At 35.8% G+C, this 13,287-nt stretch overlaps 1 protein-coding gene across 1 annotated transcript in view; it reads left to right on the top strand.

The window, feature by feature from the left end:
* LOC107678738 (1-phosphatidylinositol 4,5-bisphosphate phosphodiesterase beta-1-like) overlaps positions 1–13,287 on the top strand; it is a 72,401-nt gene that overhangs the window by 5,155 nt on the left and 53,959 nt on the right. The window contains exons 2-3 of the mRNA XM_016474115.1: positions 717–794; positions 6,540–6,608. Of these exons, the coding sequence (XP_016329601.1) occupies positions 717–794; positions 6,540–6,608 (147 nt within the window). The remainder of the gene's footprint in view (positions 1–716; positions 795–6,539; positions 6,609–13,287) is intronic.

Below are 13,287 nucleotides of genomic sequence, written 5' to 3'. Positions count from 1 at the left end.
GAAAAGAGAGACAAACGAGAACGGAGCTTTTTCATTGGAAAACGCTCGCAGTGCACGCAGATTGCCCCCTCGAAGACATCGCGTGCGTGCTCTTCGCCCAAACAGACAACGCATAGATCGTGTGTGTCATCGGGTGTCAAATAGCAATGACACGGCTGCACACACCTTCTAAACGCTCTGCTAGTGCTCGCCATAATGAATAGAGATAGCTCTTACTTTTTCCTTGGAAATGCACGCTTCAAACAGAACAGTCAATGAAGACGGAGAAGAGAATGATGTGTGCTCCCGGCACCTATTTATACTATAGTCGCACCGGTAGTGACGTCATGGCTGTCGCCGGCCAACGAGTTGGTGTTTTTTCAATGTATGCTTCAGACACGGGTCACGACGAGGCGTTCCCCATAGCGACCCGTAGAGGACGCAGTTCGAAGTTCCCATGAAAGGGAAATGCATTTAAAATGTATGGCGGTACAGACCAAAAATAATGACATCTTGTATTTAGATATTGTCTAAACTTGTTATCTAACAACAGCAAGTGTGTCCCATTTAGTTATTTTAGTACTTCAAGTTAAACTAAACAGGAATGAGAAATGTTGCCTTTGCAACTAGAAATAAAACAAGTTTTAAATCATATTGTGAATATGTTGTCCATAGCCATTTTTATATTATTTCTGCTGTGTGTTTATGCTTAAAAATTTTATTTTTTTTCTGCTCAGGATTCTTCTACGGTGACTCCAGTGACGTTACGCGTCGATCCGCAGGGATACTTCCTCCACTGGACGGATCAGAATAAGGTACAATTTCTCAAACCAGAATGCAGATTTATTGAAGCTTGTGATTATTTGGTTTTTGTTTTTCCACAAGTGCTTCTCAGATTTGTGTGCAATTTTTGCAGTGTTATTGTAGTATTATCAATATACCACCTTAGTATTTATTAGTGTTTAGTTTTTATTTATATATATTTTATTTTCATTTTAGTTAAAGTTTTAGTAATTGTGTTTGTTGTTTGGATTGTCATTAAATATGTACTTTTAGTTTTTATTTTTATTTCATTTTTTTTCTTCATTTAGTACTTAAAGTAAATGAAAATGAGATATTTTTACATCTAATTGAGATAAAGTTTTTTAATATGTCTCTAAAATTTAAAATATTCTGTTTTATTTAATTAATATCAATTAAATTTCGTTTTTATTTATATATTTTCCATTTTCATTTTCATTTGAAAGTTTTAGTAATTTTGTTGTGTTTTTGTTGTTTTGGTTAAGTATGTCTGTTTAGGTTGTATACATTTTTATTTATTTTTTTATTTCTTCATTTTGTATTTAAATTAAATAAAAATGAGAAATTTTGTGTTTGCAACTAATTGCAAATAAATATCTCTGTAATACGTTTTTAATATTCTATTTTATTTAATTTATTTAAATGAACATGATAATTTATTGTTTTTATTTATTAAATTTAACATTTAATTCATTTCAATTAACCTACTTCATTTTTGTAGTGTTTTTAGTTTTAGTTAACGGTAACAACACTGGTCCTTGGGTTTTCCTGAGGTCTAGACTAACCTGCCAGTGACATTGAAACTATTTTAACATTAAAATGTACACACTTCACCCTTAAGCTTAAGTGTCCTGAGCATTAAAACGAGACATTATAAATATACATCTCATCAGAACGAAAGTCACTTTCCAAAGTCTGTCCGGAGGGAATGAGGTTGAGTCTTTTGTCCAGATGGAGCCCCGACAGCCAAATGCTCACATCGCCTCAGAGTCTGGCTCATAGAGATGTCCCACTTTAAATTAGTGATTTTTCATCCAAGTATAGATGATTTTTCATTTTAAGTGTTCCAGAGTCTGTCCTTCACTTTTTGTGTTTGCATTTATATTCTTAACATGAAAATAAAGCCGTACTATTGATTCAGTGTTGATCTTGACTGAGGTACCTGCAGCTGCTGAGCTGATAGACAGCATCTAATAGATTGTGCTCAGTAGTAATGGTGTTGAAATGATCTGATGGAGTTAAGTGTGGGTGAAGAGAACAGGATGTCACGTTGTATTAAAATCATGCAGCATTGCTGTACAGGATGCCAGACAATGACATGAATCACAAGCATGTTTGGTAAGATAACATCAGTTCATTCTGCTATTCTGCGTCAGAAAGCACAATCATATCTTATGATGGAAAATTAAAGCCACTGAGCTGATAAGTGCTCAATTGCCATGACAATGATTTTGAGTAAAAGAATGTTGAAAAATACTTTGCACTTGTTCATTTTTTTATGTTAATTCACCTCTTTTGATGAACCTAAAATGTCTGTTATGTATTTTTTAGACAGAATTATATATGAAATCAAGCTGCTCCTATCCACTTTCATAATGCATGTTACTGGTCTTGAATATTGTTATTTATTTATTTTTTTTTTAGTATTTTCCAAGAGCTAAACTGGGGGGAAAACAACAACAACACAAGCAGATATTGTTAATACATTTCAGAAATAATTGCAAAGATATGGCAGGTTGCACACTGAATTAAACATGTAATTACATTTTGAAGTAGAAAGACTGAAATAGTATTTTCTTGTAAACTGTTATTTTAGTATCATTGAGATAATATTCTATTTTTTATTCATATTTTGAATGTTTTTATTTTTATATTTTTCCTTTGTCATTTCCTGTTTTAGTTAAAGTAGAAAAACAGAGAAGAGAAATGTTGCCTTGCAACTAGATCAAATTAATATTTTTATTTTAATTCAATGAACAATTTTTTAATGGCTTAAGGTCTGTCTGTCTGTCTGTCTGTCTGTCTCTAATTTTTCTAATGCATTTATTTATTTGTCTAATGTATTAATTTTTCAAATTCATTTATTCATTCATTTTACTTTGATTCAAGGTAAAATGTGACCTGGACGACATCACAGCTCTGAGTGTGAACTCAACAGGAAGTGAGGTCATATGAGTTGAATGTGGATTTGGCAGCATATAACACCCTCTGCTCTCCTCTTGCCCTTTTATATAAGAGAATCAATTATGGTTCAGTTGAGTGCAAGTGTATTACAGCAAACTTTAGCATGTCATTTCTCATGTCAGTTTGTGAAAGCAGCAGTGAGTAACATCAGAATATTATTCATCTGAGTGACTCAATCTTCAGATACCAGATGGTATTGAATAAAACGTTGCTAATTGTGATGGACTCCCAAAATACATAGATATTGATTTTGGCTGAAACAAAAATATTTTCCAGATCACATTTTACCTCAAAATATAATGGGAAAAAAATGATATATGTAATATGTGTGTGTGTGTGTGTGTGTGTATATATACTGTATATATATATGAAAAGTTAGGACGTAAAATGTGCTTAATTGTCACACAATTTAAAGTAATATCATGAGGAAATAAAATATTAATGGTCTTAAATGGGCTTATATATGGGCAAAATAGAATTTATTACCCCATTTTTTTATATTTTATTTATATATATTTATTGATTGGTGATTAAGCAAATTTTTTAAAATAAAAATAGGAAAAATACAAAAGCAGAATAACAAATATAAGTTAAGTTTAAAAAATGTATGGTAGTGTTTGTTATCCTGCCTAGTGTTTTTTTTTGTTTTTTTTTTGTATTAAGATACTATTATAGTTTTTATAAATATTTTGAATCCGTTTTTATTTTTACATTTTTCATTTTCATTTTTTTTATTTTTGTAAAAATGCTAGTAGTTGTGTGTGTGTGTGTATATATATATATATATATATATATATATATATATAATGCAATAAAATCTTAATGGCCCTTATATGGGACTTTTTTTGTTTTAATTTTTTACATTTTTTAATACAAAATATAATTTATTACCTTTTCTTTTTGGGATGAAATATGGCTTGGACTCATGCTAGACAGGTTTCACCCTCTTTTTTTTCTTTTATAACAATCTACTTGCCAACCAATGAAAGCAATGAAAGTAAACCTGACAGTTTTTCCTGTCCATAAAATACGCACAGAATAACAGAACAGGCGCCTCTGGCCAATAGAAATATAATAGCATCATGTATTGTTATGCAAACCAAGCATGTATTTAAATCAATACATGAGTTTCTATATTTAGCAGCACTGCAGGCCGGATTGTCGCCAGTGAGAGTCGAGCAAATCATGACAGTCACTTACAACCGGCTCCATTATTGAATATAGTAGCAGGTTTGTGAGTTTTTCAGTGGATGGAGAGTCAACAGAGTGCGGTTTGCTCTGCTGAACCAACAGATATTTGATCATGTAGTCTCAATGGATTTTCAGTGCGCACAGAAGCAGGAGTCTGAGCTCGCTGGCGACGTCTTCTGCAAGCTGATTTCAAGGGTGCCGGTCTTCAAATTGCTTTAGCCCAACTCCCCATCATAGACCACCTCCATCCTCTGTTGCCATGGCGCTGGTGAAGCTCCTGCCACCATACGCGGATTTTCATAGATGAACCGGCTGAGTGAGAGATGCTTTCATTATTCAGATAGCCTTGGCACGCACTTGCAATTATCATAAATATTAGATAGTCATAAAATGGGGAAACTATATAGAAAAAATAGCAACTGCATTGCATTGCATCATAATTGCATGCAGGCAGGGACCTTTCACGTGTTCAGAAAATGCAGAAATTAATATTTGCATTGTTCGGTTTCTCGTCAATGTCATTTCTGGATGTTTTCATTTCAAAGTTAGTAAATGTGAGTTGAGTTGAGTTGAGTTGAGAATGACCTCGTGGCCAAGTGAATATTAGAGGAGACGTGTTTCTTGTCCTGTGTTAGTGTTTTAGGTCAAAGCTCAACAATGCATATTTGTATATTCTCCTGCAGTCTGCTGCCTTCTCAGAAGTGTGTCACGCACACAAAAGCGTGTCAGTGAGGGCTGGGGATTCCAACCCATCCAAAATGTCTAGAAATCAACAGAAATATATTATAGAAATAATGAAAATGGATTGACCTTTAAATATAATGGGTTATTTGTGTCAATTTCTCATGTAGAAAGTATAGAAAATATAGATAGTGTTCGTTGTTTGATCACCGATATGGATTTTTTTAAAGGACAGTAGTGTTGGGTCTGAATCCACCTTGTCGAGTCCGAGTTGAGTCCTAGTCCTTAACCAGTTGAGTCATGTTACACATGACGTGGATTCGTCTGTACGAAAAATTCTTGTACAAAATGTCCGAGTCCATGTCAAGTTCCTAGTTCATTCATAATTGCAGTCTGACTCTAAGCACCCCAATTCTTAAGGCCAATAATTTACAATAATGCACAATAACACAGATATATAGCTGATATAGTAATATATATTGAATTAAACATATTATATCTGATATCTATTTCTTCCAGACATACTGTTCGTCTGTGTATTAGTATGGAGATTTTAAAATAATTCATCCTGAAAGTTATGCCAATAGGTAGCGGCAAGGGACTATTTTTTTATGGGTGACTCAATTCAATTGATTCGTTCAAAACACTGATTCATTCAGGAGTCAGTGAATCATTAATTCAACCGATTCGTTCAAACATACTGATTCATTCAGGAATAAAAAGAAAGAGCTGCTCTTATGAGTGAGTGACTGAATTGTTCACTCAACTGACTCGCTGGATCATCCCGAAGCAAAACACCACTACAGTCATTTTTCTCAGATACACTGTTGTGTTTGTCTGGAACTTTTTTCGCTGATGGAACAAAAAACAGACTGTAACTGGTGATAGTGTGGTTAAAATGTAAGTTAATCGATATTAACTTCTTGTTTATGGAAGTGTTGTAAAAAAGAAATGCCGCAATCACGCTGTTTGTGATGCTCATATTCGTAAACAACAGGACTTCCTCATGTGATATTGCTTAAATATGGCCTGGCTTATATTTATGTAGTGCAGTTATGTATCCATCAATTACTATGAGCTCATAAAACAGCATGCATTAAGAAAATGTGGTTTAGTTTTTAGAGTATGATGTCACATTACAGGGGCACCGTTGTGTCAAGTTTCCATGTGTTGCAAATGTTGTGGAGCATATGAGGACATTCAGGTTTTACCGTCATAAAAATTATGTTCTATTTTTACCTTCCAATCATTGCTGTGTTGCATAAATGAGTATAAGGAGCAAATGCCTCTTTGTTTTGTTCCAGTTCAGTTGTAGCTCAGTCGTGCCAGCAGAATGCCATCAGCTTTGGTTTCTGCTGCAGCTGTCAGAAAGCATATTCATCAGCATGTTCATTACACACTGCAGACGCAAATAATGCGGCGCTCTGGCCCTGCATCATTTCCTTACCAGTGTATAACGAGAGTCTTCCGATCATTTCTTTGATCTAGATCTGCGCGTGTGAGTTAGTCACGTTTTATGTCTGTTTAATTATTTATTCTTGATTTTTTCCATCAGTGTTTTCTCTGTCAACATTTCCCATGCTGTGTTGCCTCGTGTGACATCTGAATGGCTTTTGTGATATTTAACCTAATATTGATTCGGTTCAACAGCATGAAATTGTTTTTGTGAGCTGTGGCATAAAATCTGCCCCTCCCTCTTTCAGGAGACAGATCTATTGGACATCACCTACATCAAAGATGCAAGAACGGGGAAATGCACCAAAACGCCAAAGGTAAGACTGGTGTATTCCATGCATACTGCTATTATTAACCAAACAAATACATCCGGGCCCAAACCTGCTTGCCAATGCTAGTTCCAACATGCTATTTTAAAATAAGAAAAGGAAAGTTCACCTACACACATGAATCTTAAAGGGTTAGTTCACCCAAAAATGAAAAGTCTGTCATTAATTACTCACCCTCATGTTGTTCCAAACACAATTCGGAACACAATTTAAGATATTTCTGATGAAATCTGAGGGCTCTCTGACCCTCCCATAGACAGCAAGGTAACTACCATGTTTAAGGTCCAGAAAAATACCAAGGTGATCGACAAAGTAGTCCGTGTGACATCACTGGTTCAACTGTACAGTTATCCGGCATGATGACATCATTACGCCGGATCTGGGTCAGCGCCACCACACGCTCGCGTCATGATGCAGTGACGCAGTAGAGACTACATTTTTTTTTTCTTTGCGCAAAAAAAGTATTCTTGTAAGCTTTGTAACTTTACAGTTGAACCACTGATGTCACACGGACTACTTTGTCGATCATCTTGGTATTTTTCTGGACCTTGATCGTGGTAGTTACCTTGCTGTCTATGGGAGGGTCAGAGAGCCCTCATATTCCATCAAAAATATCTTAAATTGTGTTCCGAAGATGAACGAAGGTCTTACAGGTTTCGAACAACACAAGGGTGAGTAATTAATGACAGAATTTTCATTTTTGGGTGAACTAACCCTTTAAGTCTAAGTCAAGTTGAACAACTTATCCACCTTATTTTTGACGTGAAGAACGGGCACGGCCTTTTTGTAACGTGAATGTGCAAGACTTCCGGTGTCATTCGCTTCCAGGTATTTTTAGCGGTAGGCCTACCAAAGATCATTATGCTGCTTGATATTGCAAACTGGTATTATCATATTATTTTAATGTATTGTCGTAATGATAAACAATGGATTGTACTGTTTACTGCAAGTTCTTATTCTTCTGGTTATTTACCTATAGCATTTGGATAATTTTTTGCAAGGCTCTATTAAACTTATAAACAAACGTTCTTTCAGTATCATTAATAGAATGTTTGTTCAAAATTAAAATAATTAGTTCATGGAATGTTGTTTTGAAACGTTTTAGTTGAATGTTCGACTAACATCTTTTAAATGTTACTACTAGTTTCGGAACGTTCAGAGAACATTCAAAAGTAATGTTTCCATAATGTTTGCAAAATGCTAAAATGGAATATTCCCTTAACGTTCGCGTAACCAAGAAAAACATTTTTTAACGTATTGAATGTTAATGATCTTAATGGGAACGTTAGCAAAACATTCTTAGAACATATTTTTGTTAACTGGGTCACATTCATGTACCTTAGTCGTTTTATCCTTCAGAAATCAAAAATGTGACCCTGGACCACAAAACCAGTCTTAAAGGGGTCATATGATGCGATTTCAAGTTTTCCTTTCTCTTTGGAGTGTTACAAGCTGTTCTACAGTATTTGAAAAATAATGTTTTTTGAACATTGAAGCATGTCAACATATTCTGTTACACCAAATACACAAAATAATGATCTTTAAAAAAGCATCATATGACCCCTTTAAGTCGCTGGGGTATATTTGTAGCAATAGCCAAAAATACATTGTATGGGTCAAAATGATTGATTTTTCTCTTATGCCAAAAATCATTAGGATATTAAGTAAAGATCATGTTGTAAATTTCCTACTGTAAATATATTAAAACTTAATTTTTGATTAGTAATATGCATTGCTAAGGACTTAATTTGGACAACTTTAAAGGCGATTTTCTCAATATTTAGATTTTTTTTTGCACTTTCAGATTCAAGATTTTCAAATAGTTGTATCTCTGCCAAATATTGTCCTATCCTAACAAACCATACATCAATGGAAATCTTATCTATTCAGCTTTCAGATGATGTATAAATCTCAATTTCGAAAAAAATTGACCCTTATGACTGGTTTTGTGGTCCAGGGTCACATATTTTAGTAGTTTGGTTCATCTGAGAGTTGGTTGGTTTTTCTTCTAACTCAGTGAAGAGATTTTTGAGATGCCTGTGGACTAAATGAATGAGAAAAATACTGGAAAAGATGGGCGTCACTGTTGGAGATGTTGGAAACACCAATCTATCCATTCTCCTTCATTCACTCGCATCGGTTTATAAGCACATCCTTGTGTAAAGGAGGTTTAGCCATTACTACGGCAGCATGCTCTGTTTCCCAGGCCCTATATAGGTTAATAGCCCTTGTGGGTGATAAGCATCTCTCTATGAGGGTAATGGTCTGTGCAATCTGGTGTGGAATGGCCACAGGCAGACAGACATCTGCACCCACGCTATATCTGGACCGCTCCGGTCTAAATTAGGAGCCCGTGGGCTGTGGGTCTCCCAGGTGAACTCTTTCCTGACGCTCATGGATGTTATTTGTGTCTGTGAAATGAGAGAACTGCACTGGTGGCAAACGAAACGCACAAACGCAGTGAAGAGTCGTGTCATGTGTTACACCACAGCGCGTCCGTTTTAGTCTTGAGTTTATGCTGTGGATTCATTGATTTCAATGTGGTTGCTGCATCAGAAGGATGTGGAGGGAAAAGTCAGGGGTTTGTGAAAGCGGTTGATCATGCAATCGAAATGTAACAGATTTTATCTTTTGCATCTGGTGGTGTAGATGTGGTTTCCAGTTCCCTTTCAGTCGGTCACTCCCGACGTCACGTCGGATGACCGACAAATTGGGATCTCGCTTAGAGAGACCAGTCTACTTCAAGTGTAAACTAAACGAGCCAATGCACATTGGCATGCGATTATTGCATCCAGTTGCTGCTGATCACAGCGCGAGTATAAGTAGGCAGCAGATGCAGCGCATATTCAGCTTTTCGCTTCGGAGCCGAGCGGTTCTATCGTTCTGCTCCTGACCTGCTACGTAGAGTAAAAACTACAGTCAAACACGCTCTTCGTGGGCTCTCGTGCTGGTGGTACGGCACTTCAGCGGCGGTAAAGGGAACGTCTCGGTTACGTATGGTAACCCTCGTTCCCTGAAGGAGGGAATGGAGACGTCACGTCCCGTCGCCACAGCTCCTGTACCACCGTTGAGCGGCTGGGTGACCGGCTCGGCACCTCAGCGAAAGCCTGAATATGCGCTGCATCTGCTGCCTACTTATACTCACGCTGTGATCAGCAGCAGCTGGATGCAATAATCGCATGCCAATGTGCATTGGCTCATTTAGTTTACACTCGAAGTAGATTGGTCTCTCTAAGCGAGATCCCAATTTGTCGGTCATCCGAAGTGACATCTCCGTTCCCTCCTTCAGGGAACGAGGGTTACCATACGTAACCGTGACGTTTCAGTGACTTGTATTTTATATTCATAGATACTTGTTTTATCCCAAAATTTTAAGTTTCTTTTAACAAGAAATAAAAATATATTGTAATTTGTATAATTAACTTGCAAAATAAAATTATAAAAAATATATATTTAGCATTATTATTCATTTTATTTTATAAAGAAAATGAAGCTTTTGTAGGATCTTTGTGACTTAGAATTAATTAAGAACATTAATTTATGAATAATTTATAAAATAATATTATAAAAATGCAAGGGTTTGTGAAAGTGGTCGATTGTGCAACCAAACTGTAAGAAAATTAAAAACTTTTGCAGCACCCTTCGTGTCTAGTTTTCCAGTTTCTTGAATTTTATATTCATAGTAGGGCTGTCATCGTTAACCCTTTAACCCAATTTGAACCCTTTAACCCAATTTTGCTTCTCTGCTTGCGATTAGATCATTTTAAGCCGCCAAACTCCGGGAACGTTTTCAGTCCATTGATCCAGTAAGCGAATGCATTCAAACAATCTGTCCAAAACAGTGCTAATATTAAGGAAACCAGGCTGATTATATCAGAGATTGCAGAGAGAACGGAGACTTGCGTTGCGTTTTAAGTGAATTATTCATTCCAGTGTGTTTGGCTTTAAAACACAAGCTCTGTCAGATTCTGTGATTGTCTCTGAAGAGCTCGAGCCCTCACATGTCGCGCTGTGTGAAGTACAGACTGAACGGTTTGTCAACACATCCCACCGCTGTACGGCCAGATGAGACGCGAACTACGGTTTCTCGACTGGATAACCAGTCTCACTAGTAAAGTTTTGATGGATGAAGACTGCAATCAAGCTAAAGACGATTGCGGTGGCGTACAGGAGTCGTACAGTAAGCACACGTGAGTCCGTTATAATAATGCGTGTATGAGTGCTCTTGACGCACTGATGGCACATTGTATTTATGCACAGGCACAGACATTTCCGTACATTCACGTTGTTTCCACACACATTCACCATAATGTTTTGATTTGTCATGTTTATGTTGCTGTGTTTAGTTATTCTGAATGGATCCGTGTACTGTAGTATATATGCAGTCAGCAGGTGGTTGGTTTGGGGTTTTTTTTGGCATCTCTATGTGGTCCTGTTCGGTATCGCAACTTGACTTCTCTAAAATGTAAAAAAGCTCTTTGCTGTTGCACTGTACACATACTATACAATTCTGATATGGGCTCCTTATATCATTTGGTTATTTGGTGTCCTTTTGGAGTTTCTAAGTGTCCTTTTTTGGAAAGTCATCTAAATGTATCTTGAAAAAAGCTTGCAGAAAATATAGTGTGTATATATATATATATGTATATGTATATGTTGCATGTTTTTATAAATAATTTATACAATTTAATTAAAAAAAAATAGAAAATAAATTATTATATATTATTAATTTTATTTCATGTTTTTAAAGAAACGGTTTGTTGGACCAATGGAATTTTTTGCATTTTAACATTCGCTTTCAAGCACATTTACTTTACCTGTTGTTTGCTGTTGCTGGTTAGTCTGATTATGAGTTTATATTGGTTATTATTTGTTAATTTCTTTACATCTTCTTGTACTGCGGTGGTCAGAGTGAATATTGCGGTCTCTCTCTCTCTCTGTTCCTGCGCTGTGATATAAAGCGAGTGTGTCATGATTGAGAGTGATTCTGGGAAACGCAGTGTGCTGGTGTCAAAGGCAGCTGAATAAATCTTGTAGCGGCGCGTTTATATGAGGGCATCCACGAGCCACAACAAACCGTCCATCCACCCGTGGATGTAGAGGTCAAAACCATTTACACAGACTGAGAATGAGACGCTGTATGAGTGTGAGAGAGTGAGACGTGGTCTGATGATCGATTGAACCACTCAGCACCCAATAAAACATCACGCATGAAGCTGCTGGAGAAATGCTGTTCAAAACTAAACTCTGCTCTCACCAGTGGCTTTTTTGGATAAATAATTTTTTTTTTTTTTGTGGTAAGGCTGACTGATAATTGAGAATTGGTGGTAATTTCAGAAAAAATATATATACTGTAAATATCAAGATGTTTATAAGTGTTTATATATGTAAAAGTATAGAATTATGACCTGGGATTATTTATACTTATTTATATACACTCTAAAAAATGCTGGGTTGTTTCTGTTATGTTTTTTTTTTTTTTAATAAAGAAAAATGGCTTAAAACAGGCACACATATTTAAAAAATGCAAGGGAAAAAATGTGAAGGAAAAAGGCAAGGGATTGTAAAAGTGGTTGGTCATTCAACCAAAATGTAACAACATTTTGCATCCATTCTAGGTGGTCTAGATGTGGTTTCCAGTTTCAGTTACTGGTATTTTATATTGATAGATGCTTGTTTTATCCCAAAATTAAAAGAAAGAAATAAGCATTTTTTTTTTTTTAACTACTCTAAAAAATGCTGGGTTGTTTCAACCCAACTTTGGGTGAAATATGGACTACCCCAACTTTTGGGTTAAAAATTTAATGAAAAAATTAACCCAACGGTTGGGTTAGTCCATATTTGACCCAAAGTTGGGTTGAAACAACTCAGCATTTTATATTTATAGTAAGTGATATGTAATACATATAGACTTATGACTTAACATTATTAATTTACTAATAATTTATTAATAATAATTAATTTATTAATAATACTTATTATTAATAATGCATTTTTGTAAAATATAATACATTATTATTATTATTACTACAGATTCTGAGTTCGTCTCCCTCGGTTCCTGAAAATAAAGTCTTGGTAAAGTATTCTCCAGCGTCTCCTCGTTCCTCGTGTGTGTGCATCGTGACACTCCTCTACTCTAATCTTCTGTTTTGTTCGTCCCAGAGTAGCAGGTTTCTCCTGATTGCAAGCTGTTTAACTAACTTTTTTTAATAAGAAAGAAATTTGAATGAGATTTTAATCACTAGTACGCTGAGACCATGAAAAATATCCTGCTGCTTTTGTTTGCAATTGCTTTTTTATGTGAGCCATTAAAGATGTGTTTTTAATTGCAAAGAAGAAAGATGCCATTGATTTGTTGTGCCCTTGTGAAGCAGACAGCAGATGAATACAGAACAGAGCAGAAGAACTGCTCATCTTTCAGGAGTTTTTCCCTTGTTCGCCAGATCTTGGCTTCTCGATAAAGATCCCGGCGAGAACAATAGCAGCCTGTTAATTACTCCATTGAAAAATGGAGTAGATAATGAGACGGTTATGTCATAAATGTATATGATTCATATTAAAACCTCAATGTCTAGAGCAGTAGTGGGTTGTTTACATGCACCCATCTGTTGAAAAGCAACCAGAGCTTTGCTAATGGCGCTGCTGCTGGTAACGGCCATATGCTTTG

The sequence above is a fragment of the Sinocyclocheilus anshuiensis genome, unplaced genomic scaffold (assembly GCF_001515605.1).
Source record: "Sinocyclocheilus anshuiensis isolate Anshui unplaced genomic scaffold, SAMN03320099.WGS_v1.1 scaffold208, whole genome shotgun sequence".
Classification (NCBI taxonomy): Eukaryota; Metazoa; Chordata; class Actinopteri; order Cypriniformes; family Cyprinidae; genus Sinocyclocheilus; species Sinocyclocheilus anshuiensis.
Note: the sequence above shows the minus strand (reverse complement) of the source record. Positions and strands in the feature narration are given on the sequence as shown.